The sequence below is a fragment of the Panthera pardus genome, unplaced genomic scaffold (genome assembly GCF_024362965.1).
Source record: "Panthera pardus isolate Hobbes unplaced genomic scaffold, ASM2436296v1 HiC_scaffold_17, whole genome shotgun sequence".
In the NCBI taxonomy this organism is placed as follows: domain Eukaryota; kingdom Metazoa; phylum Chordata; class Mammalia; order Carnivora; family Felidae; genus Panthera; species Panthera pardus.
The window spans coordinates 145,617,615-145,631,548 of NW_026526732.1; the positions used below are offsets into that span (position 1 = coordinate 145,617,615).

The 13,934-nt window shown below is 36.2% G+C and overlaps 1 protein-coding gene across 1 annotated transcript in view; it reads left to right on the forward strand.

The window, feature by feature from the left end:
- The window catches only part of SRPK1 (SRSF protein kinase 1), an 81,280-nt gene that overhangs the window by 40,896 nt on the left and 26,450 nt on the right, over positions 1-13,934 (forward strand). The window contains 5 exon segments of the mRNA XM_053905091.1: positions 5,654-5,772; positions 7,170-7,278; positions 8,219-8,306; positions 9,336-9,423; positions 13,710-13,816. Of these exon segments, the coding sequence (XP_053761066.1) occupies positions 5,654-5,772; positions 7,170-7,278; positions 8,219-8,306; positions 9,336-9,423; positions 13,710-13,816 (511 nt within the window).

Sequence of the window (13,934 nt, forward strand, 5' to 3'; positions counted from 1 at the left end):
AAATTTTAAATTTCATTTCCTCTTTAAATCAAGATAGCAGCATGACTCATAATAGCCAAAAAATGGAAACAACCCAAATGTCCATCAACTGATGACTGGATAAATGAAATGTGTTTATCCATATAATGGAATATTATTCATCCATAAGAAGTAATGAAGGACTGCTACATCCTACAACATGGGATGAACCTTGAAAACATGCTATGTGAAAGAAGTCAGAGAAGACCACACATTGAGTGGTTCCACTTACATGAAGTGTCCAAAATAGGCAAATTCTTAGAGACAGAAAGTAGATTAATGGCTTTCAGAGTCTAAGGGAAAGGTGTAATGGTGAGTTACTGCTAATGGGATTAGTGTTTTTTGTGGGAGTCATGAAAATGTCCTAAATTTAAGTTGTGGTGAGATTGTACAGCTCTGTGAATATACTAAAACCACTGATTTATATGCTTTAGATTGGTGAATTTATGGCATGTGAATTCTATCTCACTAAAAAAATTAAAAATAATTCTACGACAGTTTTTTTCAAGCCAACCTGCTAGGAGGTTATAAACCAATTTAGTGGGTTACTAATAGACTTGGTTAAAAAAAAAAAAAAAAAAAAAAAAAGGGCAGGGGATGGGAAGTTCACGTAGTTCATTCATGTAAATATGTAAGTTCCTGAAATGTTTAAGTAAAAACTCATAATTAGCATATTCTTCATGGCAATTATCAATATATAGTATTTGCTCACAAAGACAGTAAGTTTTTGTTTGGCACTTTGTTTTTACTATATATTTGGGTGATTAGTGATTGGGGTGAAGGATGGTTAGGAATGAGAATTATACCAGGAATGGAATCTGAATTGAAAGGATCCTTAGAAATGGCAGCAGGGGGCACCTGGTTGGCTCAGTTAGTTAAGCGTCCGCCTCTTGGTTTCGGCAACTGTCACACTTTTCCAGTACTTTCTGCCTTCTTCATAGATTTTTGCCTTGGCTTCATTCTGTATTCTGGCCAAGTATATTCTTATTTCTAACATTATTGCTCTTTTGATCAGGTTACAAATTATTTGACTCTTTTGAAATCATACTGCTATTAAAATTTTATCCGTTGTCTGTTTCAATTTATTCGAGATTTTGTAAATGTATTGGGTTAAATTTTATATGCTTTAAAGTGCTGACATAATTTCTTTCTTCTGAACATGAATAGCAAATATTTGAGACATGAAGTGTAGGTATAAAGAGTTTAAAGGCACAGACTGAAATTATTTTAGAACTCTCCTTTTTTTTGTTCCAGGAAGAATGGGTTTCAGTTCCTAATATTAATAAGCTGAAATTTCTTTCTGTAACATTTCTTCCGATTTTTTTTTCTCTTAACACCCATCATCAATAAAAGTTAACAGTGATTCTGAATTCTTTAATCATGTCATCATCCTCATTATCTATTAGTAACTGTCTCTGTTTCCTCAAAATTTCTTTTTTTGTTTTTTTGTTTTTTGTCTTTTTATGACAGAGACTTTTTTCAGTTGTTTGATATTCCTTGAGGGACATCATATGTAAAAAGTATGGGATTAGTAAAACATCGGCAGTTTGAGAAAGCCAAGATGATGCAAGGATCAGAAGGAAACTTTAAAACTATAAATAGTATCCTTAAGGTAAAAGATTACAGTGCATCATTGAAACTGTTCAGGAGTCTGTAAAAAAGGAACATTAAGAGCAAAAAAGGGGCACCTGGCTGGCTCAGCTGGTAGAGCTTAAGCTTCTTTTTTGTTTGTTTAATTTTTTTTAAACGTTTATTTCTTTTTTGAGAGATAAGAGAGCATGAGCAGGGGAGGAGCAGAGAGAGAGGGAGTCAGAATCTGAAGCAGGCTCCAGGCTCTGAGCTGTCAGCACAGATCTCAGCATGGGGCTCGGACTCACGAACTGCGAGATCATGACCTGAGCTGAAGTTGGACACTTAACCGACTGAGCCACCCAGGCGCCCCTAGAGCATATGATTCTTGATCTCAGGGTCATGAGTTCAAACCCCACAGAGTTTACTTTAATAAAAAAAAAAACAAAAAAAGACCAAAGTTTAGGAAATTAAAAATATGGTAGAAATGTAACAGACAACACAAGTTAGAAGGATAAGTGTTGAAAATAGAACAACAAGATCTAAAGAGATAGAAAATGTAAGGAAATTAGTGTAGTAAGCCAGAGGGTCCCGCATCTGGGGGGAAAAAAAAGAGTTCCAGAGAGAATAGACAGAGGATTAAATTCACATTGAAATATAGGAAACTTTCTCAGAACTAAATGAATCTCTACTTTGTAAGTACTGATACAGAAAGTACTTAGCAAGTTAGATTTTCAAAAAGCCATTCAGGAAATTTCAGAATATGGGAATTAAAGAGCAAAGTCTTGGGGTGCCCGGATGGCTCAGTTGGTTGAGCATCTGACTTTGGCTCAGGTCATGATCTCTCATCCATGGGTTCGAGCCCCACATCGGGCTCTATGCTGACAGCTCAGAGCCTAGAGCCTGCTTTGAATTCTGTGTCTCCCTCTCTGTCTGCCCTTCCCCTGCTTGCATTCTGTCTGTGTCTTTCAAAAAAATAAAATTAAAAACGTTTAAAAAATAAAATTTAAAAAAATAGAAAATTCTTTAAAAATAAGATTTCTTCCTTCCAGGGAGAAAAAACAATCCCTGTTAGGAGACTCAGAAATGGGAAGGCATTGATTGGATTTGTCAGCACCACTGAAAGCTAGAAGGCAACGGAGCATTTATTTTTTACTCAGACTGGCAGTCAAGAGTGAGGATAAAATAATAGGAGAGATCTTAATAAATTTACCTCCCATGCACTCATTCTTCAGAAATTACCAGTAATATGCACTATGGAAATGAAGACGTAAATCAAGACAGAGGAAGACTCTGGGACTGAAGGAACAGGACATCTGCCTCAGAGAGATGACTGAACATTAAGACGTTCTCTATTTGAAATTAATGCTTATATATAAATTTAGCATATTTTTAAAATGCTATTTAAAAGTTAAAGTAGGATTTTTTTCTTAGGTGATCTCTTTCTGTATTGTTTTAGAATAAGAAGAGGGTTTCTTCTGTGTCAACGCATGTCTCAGGGTAGAGTCTTGCATTTCTCATTGTGACTTGCAGTCTGTAATTCAATCATAAATCCTTTAACTGGGAATGCTATTTAATGTCCAGTTTTATAACTAAAAACTTCTGTTCACAAATGTATTTGCTTCCGAGAATATTCAAATCTTTAAAAAACAATTTTTAACATAACGAATCCCATGATATTTGTAGAATTCTAATATTCCAGCATTTTTATGTCTGGTTTTCACTTATACCTCAGTACTTCTCAAATTTTTCACAATTTTCGTTCTTCTTAAAATCCTATAGTAATTTTTGTTCGTTTGTTTTTTGCTTTTTGTTTTTGTTTTTAAGTAGGCTCCACTTCCAGTGTGGAGCCCACTGCAAGGCTTGAACTCATGACCTTGAGATCAGGAATCAGACACTTACTTATCTGACTGAGCCAACCAGGCACCCCAGTCAAATTGTAATTTTAATTGTAAAAGGCAACAAGTTTGAAATTAGAGATCTGTTGTAGAAATTCATTTTGATCTGAATTTTAGGAATATTCATTCAGACTCATTATTTCTATCTAGGAAGTTGGGCCGGGTAGTTCTTAATTAAGTTTTCCAAAGACACGTTTTCACTAAAAATGAACACATTGAATCATGTAGTTTTATAGCTGCTCTGTGTTCCTGGAAGACCAAAAGTGTCAAGAAGTGAGGCAGGTTGGAAAGGTCACCAAAAATCTAATCTGAATCATTAAGTGTTGCTTGCCAAGGTATGTCTTCTGTCTCAATAGCCCATATAACTGGTTTTGCTATTAAAATTTTTTTGTTGTTGGGGCACCTGGGTGGCTCAGTCGGTTAAGCATCTGACTTCAGCTCGGGTCATGATCTCATGGTTCATGAGTTCTAGCCCTGTGTCAGGCTCTGACAGCTCAGAGCTTGGAGCCTGCTTTGGGTTCTGTGTCTCCCTTGCTCTCTGCCCCTCCCCTGCTCATTCTCTGTCTCTTAAAAATAAATAATAAACATTAAGAAACTTTTTTACTACGTGGCAATGAGAAAGAATGAAATATGGCCCTTTGTAGCCACGTGGATGGAACTGGAGAGTGTGATGCTAAGTGAAATAAGCCATACAGATACCATATGTTTTCACTCTTATGTGGATCCTGAGAAACTTAACAGGAACCCATGGAGGAGGGGAAGGAAAAAAAAAAAAAAAGAGGTTAGAGTGGAAGAGAGCCAAAGCACAAGAGACTCTTAAAAACTGAGAACAAACTGAGGGTTGATGGGGGGGTGGGAGGGAGGAGGGGGTGGGTGATGGGTATCGAGGAGGACACCTTTTGGGATGAGCGCTGGGTGTTGTATGGAAACCAATTTGATAATAAATTTCATATATTGAAAAAAAATTAAAATTAAAAAAAACTTTTTAATAAAAACATAAATTTTTTTTTTGTTGTTTTGAAAAGAGAATCTGATGAAACAGATTGATAAAAAGGTAAATAAAATATTGAAAATGGGGGTTAAAATTCCTTTTCCTGCAGCTACTGGAAGGAATGTTTTGTACCTTACTTATTTTGTTTAAAGCTTTATTATTTATTTATTATTTATTATTATTAGCAGGTAGCTAATAAGTGTCAGCCTGAGTGTAAATCTAAGTCTTTTTGCCTCCGAACCTTTCAGTGCACAGAAATTTTGATATAACTAATTGATTGGCATGTAGAGGAAGGAATTAGTAAAATTTTTTAAATTTTTAATGAGAGACCATTTTTACCTATCAAAGAAGCTAAGTTTTCCAAACCTGGTAATACTTAAGTACCAGAAGCCCATATATGTGAGGAGATATAATTCAGTTACAACCCCTTTAGAAAAGTCTTAAATAATAATCCTAAAAGCCAGTTATGGCCACAGACTGGAAAGAAGTAGTTTAAAATCTTAATTTGTTCAGAGTAGCAGTGTTTTAAAACAAAGTAATTATTTTCCAATTTTTCAATATTATGTTATTTTTATAAATAGGGAGAATGTTTTTATCCTTACCTGGTAGTTTAACTTTAGGGAAATAATTCTAAATGCAGAATAAAGATTATCCAAAAATTACTCATTGGCTTTATTTTTAGTGGTAAAAAATTAGAAACAAGGTTAAATGTCCAGCTGAGTGAGCAGAACGTGCCAAAGTAAGTGGTGATATGTCTAAGGGAAATATGTGGATTTAAGAGATTGCATAGGAATAAAGAGAAAAGTTTATAATAGGAAAAGCAGGATACAAATTTGTATAGTGTGTGATTATAGATACATATTTTCATAAAAATACAGGAAAATATTGAAAGAAAATGTAATTTTATTGGCAATTTTCTTTGGATATTGAGTCTCAGGTAATTTTTTCCCTTTGTACTTGTGTTTCCCAGATTTTATTTAATCATGTACTGACTTTTTATATAAAAAGTATTATTTTCCTAACATAAGGTAAAGTGATAGTTAATATTTTCGTAGGCCACCACTAGATAGTGTTCTGTTTATATTATCTGTTAAGTGGGGAGACATTTTGATAATGCCATTTTCTTAATGTCTATTTTATTCTGTCCGTGTGGAATGAACATGTTTGTGTGTCTTAGATCTGAAACTCAGCACCGAGGCTCTGCTCCCCACTCGGAAAGTGATCTACCAGAGCAGGAAGAGGAGATTCTGGGATCTGATGATGATGAGCAGGAAGATCCCAATGATTATTGTAAAGGTAAGGCCTTTGATAAGAACACACCAAGTAAGACATACTCATGAGTATATGTAATTTCTCACTTGAATGTTGGGTCTGTCAGTGTAAGCTGTTTTGATGCTTTCTGCTTATCGCATCCTTTTCTCTAAGTATAAGAAATAATATTTCCTCTCAGTTCAATTTAATTTATTAAAACTTGATTTTATGTTAAATCTGTTTTTACCCTTCTTTCTCCTTCAAAATGATAGTGCATATTTACCTTAGAAAATTTCCGAAATATATTAAAAAGAAAATAAAAACTGTCTGTGATGCTGTATCACCCAGAAATAACCAATGATGAGATTTGGTATACAGGCTTTTCAAAAAACCTTTTCATTACTTTTTTCTCATAGTAATGCTTGCTAAGGTAAGTTAAACTGGAATTATAGATACTTAAACTGTGTCATAAAGCTTTTTTGTTTCTTTATGAGACTTTCTACGATTCTGGGTGGCAAGTTACAACAGAATGTATCTTACCATCTAGGAGAACATAGTTTGTGTTATTCTCAGCAAGCAAAGATACATGTAAAATACCTTGATTCCTGCCACTGTTGGCAGCCTTTTCAGGCCTTCCTGGTTTTTATTTTGTTTAAGGGAGCAAACTCTCTATTTTCCCTTTCTTTCTTTCTTTCTTTCTTTCTTTCTTTCTTTCTTTCTTTTCTTTTTCTTTCTCTTTCTCTTTCTTTCTTTCTTTTAATGTTAAATGGAATTCTTTTTTTTTTTTTTTAAGTTTAAGCGTTTGTTTTTTTTTTTTTTTTTTTTTTTTAATTTTGAGAGAGAGAGCATGCACAAGCAAGGAAGGGGCAGACAGAGAGAGAGAGAGAGAGAGAGAGAGAGAGAGAGAAGTCAGTGCAGAGCCAGACATGGGGCTCGAACTCCTGAACTGAGGTCATGAGATCATGACCTGAACTGAAATCAAGAGTCAGACACTTAACTGAGCCACCCAGGTGCTCCTAAATAGATGGAATTCATTAATCTCCTTCATAAAAGAACATCCTGAGACTGAAACTATAAATATGTTTTATTTTAAACATTCATATATTTAGATAAATCTATTGGATTATTGAGGGCCAAGAATATTGTGATATGTAACCTTGTTTTTGTTTGACAGTGACTTATTTTTTTAAGTAGCTATTGGTTGTTCAACAAAGCATCACTTGCTTACTCTAAATCATTAGTCTTACTTGCGAAGATGTTTTTCTGTAACATGAGTTTAGTAGGTGGCTGTGTGTGTCAGACTTACAATTTTCTTCTCAATTTGTTACATAGAGAAACCATTTTTATTTGATAAACTGTGTATAGATGTTGAAAATGGATTATGAGATACCTTTTCCTTCTTACTGCTTAAGTGACTGTTTCCCCCCTGTTGTTTCTTCCAGGAGGTTATCATCTTGTGAAAATCGGAGATCTATTCAATGGGAGATATCACGTGATCCGAAAGTTGGGCTGGGGACACTTTTCAACAGTGTGGTTATCATGGGATATTCAGTAAGTTGTAGTGGTCCTGCAAAAGAATTAGTTAAGTGATGCCTAAGTGTTTTTGTCTGATTTTCCAGAGATGATCCAGCCTTCAGTCTAGCTCTAGACCAATTTCTTGGTCAGAATTTTGTTGTTGATAATCTTTATATTATTGGGCAAATTTGTCTTTTCCTCTGGTGAAGAAGCATGTTAGGGGCAAAATTAGTGTCCATAAGGCACTTGGAACTCAGAAACTCAAACATTACAAAAACTCCATAAAAGTATGGTATGTAAATTCATAGGGTTTTGTTTTGTTTGTCTTTTACTGGATTTAAATTTTTAGATGATGTCCTAGACCAACCTATGTGAAATTATTTTCTTATATTTTGTTTTGATAAGAGATTTGCTCGACTGTACAGTCCAAAATTTTTCCTATATAAAAATCACAGGTAATTAACATTGGAGGTTTACCTACAAGTGTATGGTCTGTCTTTGATGGGACAGTATTTGAGATCTGTGCACTTTATTTATTTTTTTATCAGTTCGGTTTCACCCAAGTATTTCTTTTGGCTTCTTATAGGAAAGTGTTACAGGTTTTAACCTTTGAGGTTTTGACATGCAGATATGTAAAATACTTCTGGTTTAATGGGGTTTTCCCCCTTATTTATTCCCATTTCATGGTTTTACTTGGATTCAAGGAGACATTGAGAAGGTAGACTTTAACTTAGAGAAAATGTATGGTGACTGACATTACCCAAAAACGGATTTTCTTCCTCCTGTAAATGAAATCTGGCCAGTTAGTGCCATCCATTAACAGGTACACGTGATCCCATAGAAATAGCCTGTGTTTAAGTACAGGGAGACATGGAATCCGTATTTGTACTTTTATTGCCTCGTAGTTATGACTGAATCTTACCTTCCTAAAGTAAGGATAGGGCATTCGTCTTAACTGCCTGTGTTTGCTTCTTAGGGGGAAGAAGTTTGTGGCAATGAAAGTAGTTAAAAGTGCTGAACATTATACTGAAACAGCACTAGATGAAATCCGGTTGCTGAAATCAGTGAGTATGAGATCATATGTGTGAACTGCAAAGCATCATAAAGTTATATTAAATTAAGACATAAAGTTCCAGTATCCTTAAAGAGGTAGAGGAACATGAAGTATACCTTCTGTGCCTGTGGTACTGGAAGTGGTGGAATACGCTGTGATGGGAATTTTCTGTATGTAAACACTGAAAAAAACTTTCAAACAAACAAAAATGTTTATTGAGCATGTTTTATTTGCCAGACAGCACCAAAAAATGTTTTACTTTCCTACTATGGTTAAAAGTTGTGTGAATAAGTTTATAACATCTGTTTTAAAATGTTATAAACTATATATAATATAAAATAAGCATTTTATTAATTCCCTTAATATCTGAAAACGTAAGTAAATTTTATTTAAAAAACTTCTGGGTTTTGCAAGAAATTAGGAAGCTGTCATTGTAGTAGAAGGAGCTTAAACTCCAAAAACCTGGGCTTTAAGACCAGCCCTAGTCTAGTATATCCTCCCTCTCATCACTTCATTTCTTCTGAGCCTTAGAGTTTTCATTTGTAAAATGAGCATGTTAGACCCGGAGAGCTCTAAGAGAGTAATTTTCAAAGTGCCAGTCTGACAAGATAAGGAGCTTGTGCCCCAAAATAAATCAATGTACTGTTTGCTTCCTTCATTGAGAAAGGTTTTTTATGGGGCAGAGAAGGTCAGCTGAATGAACAGTGTGATGAATGTTGTGGTTGGTTTACATCCTGTAAAGTCTCCTTAATTCCTCATGGCCTGATAACCAGTGATTAATTTGGGAGGTACACTTTTAGTAGAAAAATGGTTGAATTAGAGCAACAGTCTATGTTGGTGGTATTTCCTTTTGTTAACTGTTTATTTCTTTGTCTATTTGAGCTATTAAAATTTTAGTATGTTTTTCTCATAGATTTGTACGAGGCCTTTCTTGGGAGTAATTAATCCATTGTTACATGTGCTGCGGGTATTCCCTCCCCAACTATTTGGATTATTTCCATGCTTCTCCTTTTGCTAAATACTGTCTTTCTCACTTCAGGTTCGTAACTCAGACCCTAATGATCCGAATAGAGAAATGGTTGTTCAGCTACTAGATGACTTTAAAATATCAGGAGTTAACGGAACACGTATCCTTTTAAGAACCTGTTTGAAAATAAATCATGAAATAACCTATCTCTAAGAAAGGAACCAGATTTAATAAATAGCATTCGTCTCTTTCCTCAAGGCAAAGTACAAGCAAACTACTTAGTTTTATTGTAAGCTTCTGAACATAGATGTGAATCATGTTTATCTTTACATGTTATGATTTTTCAGAGTATTGCTTTAGGCTTTTTCCCCTTTACAGGCAAATTAAACCAACAAAAACTTGTTTGGTTTTTTTAGTGTTTGTTTATTTTTGAGAGAGAGCGAGACAGAGTGCAAATGGGAGAGGGACAGAGAGAGAAGAGAGGGAGACACAGAAATCGGAAGCAGGCTCCAGGCTCTGAGCTGTCAACACAGAGCCTGACGTGGGGCTCGAACTCAAGAACTGTGACATATGACTGAAGTCAGATGCTTAACCAGCTCAACCACCCAGGCGCCCCAAAAGAAAACCTTTTTTAAAAAATAGCCTTGTATTAGTAAAGGTTCTATAAGTTTTTATCAATTAGCACAGAAATTTTAGTGGAAGTAATTTTTCATGATAAACACTGGGTAAAGAAAAATTTAACACATTTTATTATCTCCCAGCCTTCAACAGGGAAGAGGCTGTGCATGGGTTATGCTTAGAATCTAAACAGGTATGTGATCACATTCTGTCATGATGAAAAAACTGACTTGTTTAATGTTTTTATCTGGATTCTTAGAATTTTTAGAGTTGGAAGAAACCTTAGCTGATTTTTCTCTTACGTAAGTTCATATCAGAGTGACATACACCGAGTTAATTAAGAGGCGTTGCAACAGCCATGCTTATGAGGACCTGTCAGATTTTTCAGAATAAAAGATGTAGAATCTCACTTGGATTGGAGAGTCTAAAACTACCTGTTCATAAACTATTTAAAAATGTAAAAGGAAAGACATTTCATACCTCTCATTTCTCCTATACCTCTGCATATTTAGCTTCTGTTAACACACATTATTAATTGCCAGTTATGGCCTTTATTAAGGAGGTGGGCTGCATATGGTTCTGTATCATGTGGACTATGGTAAGAGATTTGAACAGAGAAGCAAGAAGAGAGAATAAGAGAACAGGTGATAATGTGAAAAGATTTTTATCTGTCATTCTGAATTCAGTTGTAAGTTAGTCCCTTTGAGAAGTACAAATCACATACCCCTGATCTCTGAAGGAGACTGCTCCAAGAATCATCCATTTTAAAACAGGGTCTTGTGTCTATTGCAGTCACTTTGTAGACGGTTTACTCTGTGTGTATATGCGTTTTGTTTTAACTGTTGAAATCTTAGTGGATTTGAATTTCAAGTTCCAAGATGCTTTCCGGATGTTACCAGATGGTTTCTCTGTACTTTTACGCACTGAGTCCCTGTTTTATTTATTTCTCTTTGTCCTTAGCCCGTTTTCTCTCTGCCCTTCCTCCTACTTGTCTCCCAGCTGTCTTGGCTACTGCATTATTTGCTGCTACTAGAGATTGACAAGGATAAAATTCAGAATGCTGAGTTAAGGGTTAATGGGTTGCTATTCTCCTGCCCCTCATCTCTGCTTACCACACAGACATGCCTGCATGGAGCTGTGTATCTGTATTTTTCTTTGCATCTGAGCGTCTCCAGAGCACTGCCCTTTCTCATACTGAAATATAAGGGCCCTGAACTGGAAAGTTAATCATGTAGACTTCGGGATACTTGGATCATTCTACTTCCCTGAGTAGTAAGGAGAGAGGAATGATTAAAGAGGGTCAGCGAGTCTGTATATACTATTGACATTACCCAATGAGTATCAGTTATGGTCATCTATGTGACCTGCTATGTCTTTAGGATACTTCTTTTTTCTAGTATGGATTTTCCTTCTTTCCCTAGCTCCTCTTACTTAAATCTAACTCTTCTTAGTTTTCAGCCCTCTTTTTTTTTTTTTTTTTTTACACCATCTCCTCAAGAAACTTTTTCATGTATCCTTTTTTCCAGTTTTTTTGTTTGTTTGTTTCTTTCTTAAGTTTTTAAATATTCGGTCTTTTTTATATCACTGCTTACAAATTAAAATACCATTGTCCGGGTTGCCTGGGTGACTCAGTCGGTTGAACGTCCGACTTAGGCTCAGGTGCTGATCTTATGGTTCGTGGGTTCAAGCCCCACATCTGGCTCTGTGCTGAACACTTGCTCAGAGCCTGGAAGTCTGCTTCAGATTCTGTGTCCCTTTCTCTCCCTGCCCCTCCCCTGCTCACACTGTGTCTCACTCTGTCATCTAAATAAATGTCAAAACAAAACAAAAAAAACATTGTCATGGGTGCCTGGGTGGCTCAGTCAGTTGAGTGTCCAACTCTTGATTTCTAATCAGGTCATGATCCTGGGGTCATGGGATTAAGCCCCACATAGGGCTCTGCACTGAGTGTCAAACCTGCTTGGAATTCTCCCTCTCTCTCTCTCTCTCTCTCTCTCTCTCTCTCTCTCTCTCTCTCTTTTTCTTTCTCTCTTTCCCTCTCCCTCCATCCCTCTCCCTGGCTTGTTTGTTCTCTGTCTCTCTCACTCAAAAAATACATATACCATTGTCAAATTGCAATACTTCTCTCAACAAATCAAAGATTGAAACTAGGGGGTGCCTGGGGTGGCTCAGTTGGTTAAGCCTTTGACCCTTGATCTCAGCTCAGGTCTTGATCATCTCAGAGTTGTGAGTTCAAGCCCTGTGTTGGGCTCTTCACTGGGCCTAAAGCCTACTTAAAATAATAAAATAAAAAGATTGAAACTAGGAACATAAGAGAATAATTTAAAAATCTGTTTTTCTGGATTTTTTTAAAGCAGTCTACATTTTTAAAAATCCTGATTTGGATTTTGTATATACAAAAGTAGAGTAGTTTAATGAATGTCCACAAACCCATTACCCACTTTAGGAGTTACCAACTCATCGCCAATCTTATTTTGTCTCTACCTCCTACTAATTTTGTGGCCAACCTTAGATACATTATTTTATCCATAATAATTTTAAAGCTTATTTCTTTATTTTGAGAGAAAGAGGAAGAGAGAGAACGAGCACGAGCAGGGGAGGGGGACAGAGAGAATCCCAAGCAGGCTTTGCACTGTCAGTGCAGAGCCTGATGCGAGGCTCAAACCCACGAACCTTGAGATCGTGACCTGAGCTGAAGTTGGATACTTACTGGACCGAGCTACCCAGGTGCCCCCATAACTGCATTTTTAAAAATGTTTTCAGGGGTGCCTGGGTGGCTCAGTCGGTTAAGCGGCCGACTTCGGCTCAGGTCATGATCTCACACTCCGTGAGTTTGAGCCCCGCGTCGGGCTCTGTGCTGACAGCTCAGAGCCTGGAGCCTGTTTCGGATTCGTGTCTCCCTCTCTCTGACCCTCCCCCGTTCATGCTCTGTCTCTCTCTGTCTCAAAAATAAATGTTAAAAAAAAAATTAAAAAAAAAAAAAAATGTTTTCAGCTTGACCGGTGGCATCCTCTTGAGGTCAAGACATGTTCCTCTTGACGTATTCCATTACTGTTGTCACAGCAAGGTTTCCAGGTTCACACAGGATTTGGCCATTTCTTTAAGGAGCCCAGGTTTTCCTTCAGTAAAGAATCTTATTTAAAGGAAGAGTCTGGGCACTAGGTCATTATGACATACGTATAGCTCAACTTTCCCATATGTAGAAACTTCTAGAGGTACAAGGTAGCAACTAAGTCCCAGCAGTGCCCTGCACACTACTGGCTCAAAGAATTATTCCTGCTGTGATGATTGGGATGTGTGTACGTAATGAGAACACACGGTGGCGCTAGAATCAAGATCAGTTTTGTGAACTACAGAGCATAAAACAAGTCAGTTTCCTACTTTTAAAAACTGTTGGCATTCACATTTTTTTAGGTTAAGTTTTGGTACATTATCTCCTGCAGTTAAAGCAGAAGTTATTTTTCCTTGCTTTGAGGCTGTGAGAGTAAAAGTTGTTACCCTGGACATTAGTTTTTACATCAGGGAAAAGGCAACAACTTAAGCCTAGTGTGTTTCACTTTTACTACTCAGTGTTTTAATGTGCATAGTTTTATCGATAACCAGCCCCCCACCCCCCCCCCAGAGTTTTCCATTTCTTGGATGTTTTGAGTAACTAAAGCATTAAACAATCTTTGGAATTCAGAATATTAACAGCTAGATATTTTTTTAGTCATATTCTATAACTTTTTTACTAAAAGAACAATACAGTAACAATTTCATTGGGATGGGACACATTTTATCTTGCTTCTTCTTTTGTGCTTCCTTTTTCCTTCCTTAACAAATTCCTAGATATCTGCATGGTGTTTGAAGTTTTAGGGCATCATCTGCTCAAGTGGATCATCAAGTCCAATTATCAAGGGCTCCCACTGCCTTGTGTCAAAAAAATTATTCAACAAGTATGTATCTTAGTATTTTCTCTGTGGTGATTGTTTTATATTCTTAAAGTGTCAGGAGTTTTCTATATCCAATAGAGTTTTTATTTTAAAAACTAAGGATTTTTTTAATTGCTAAAAT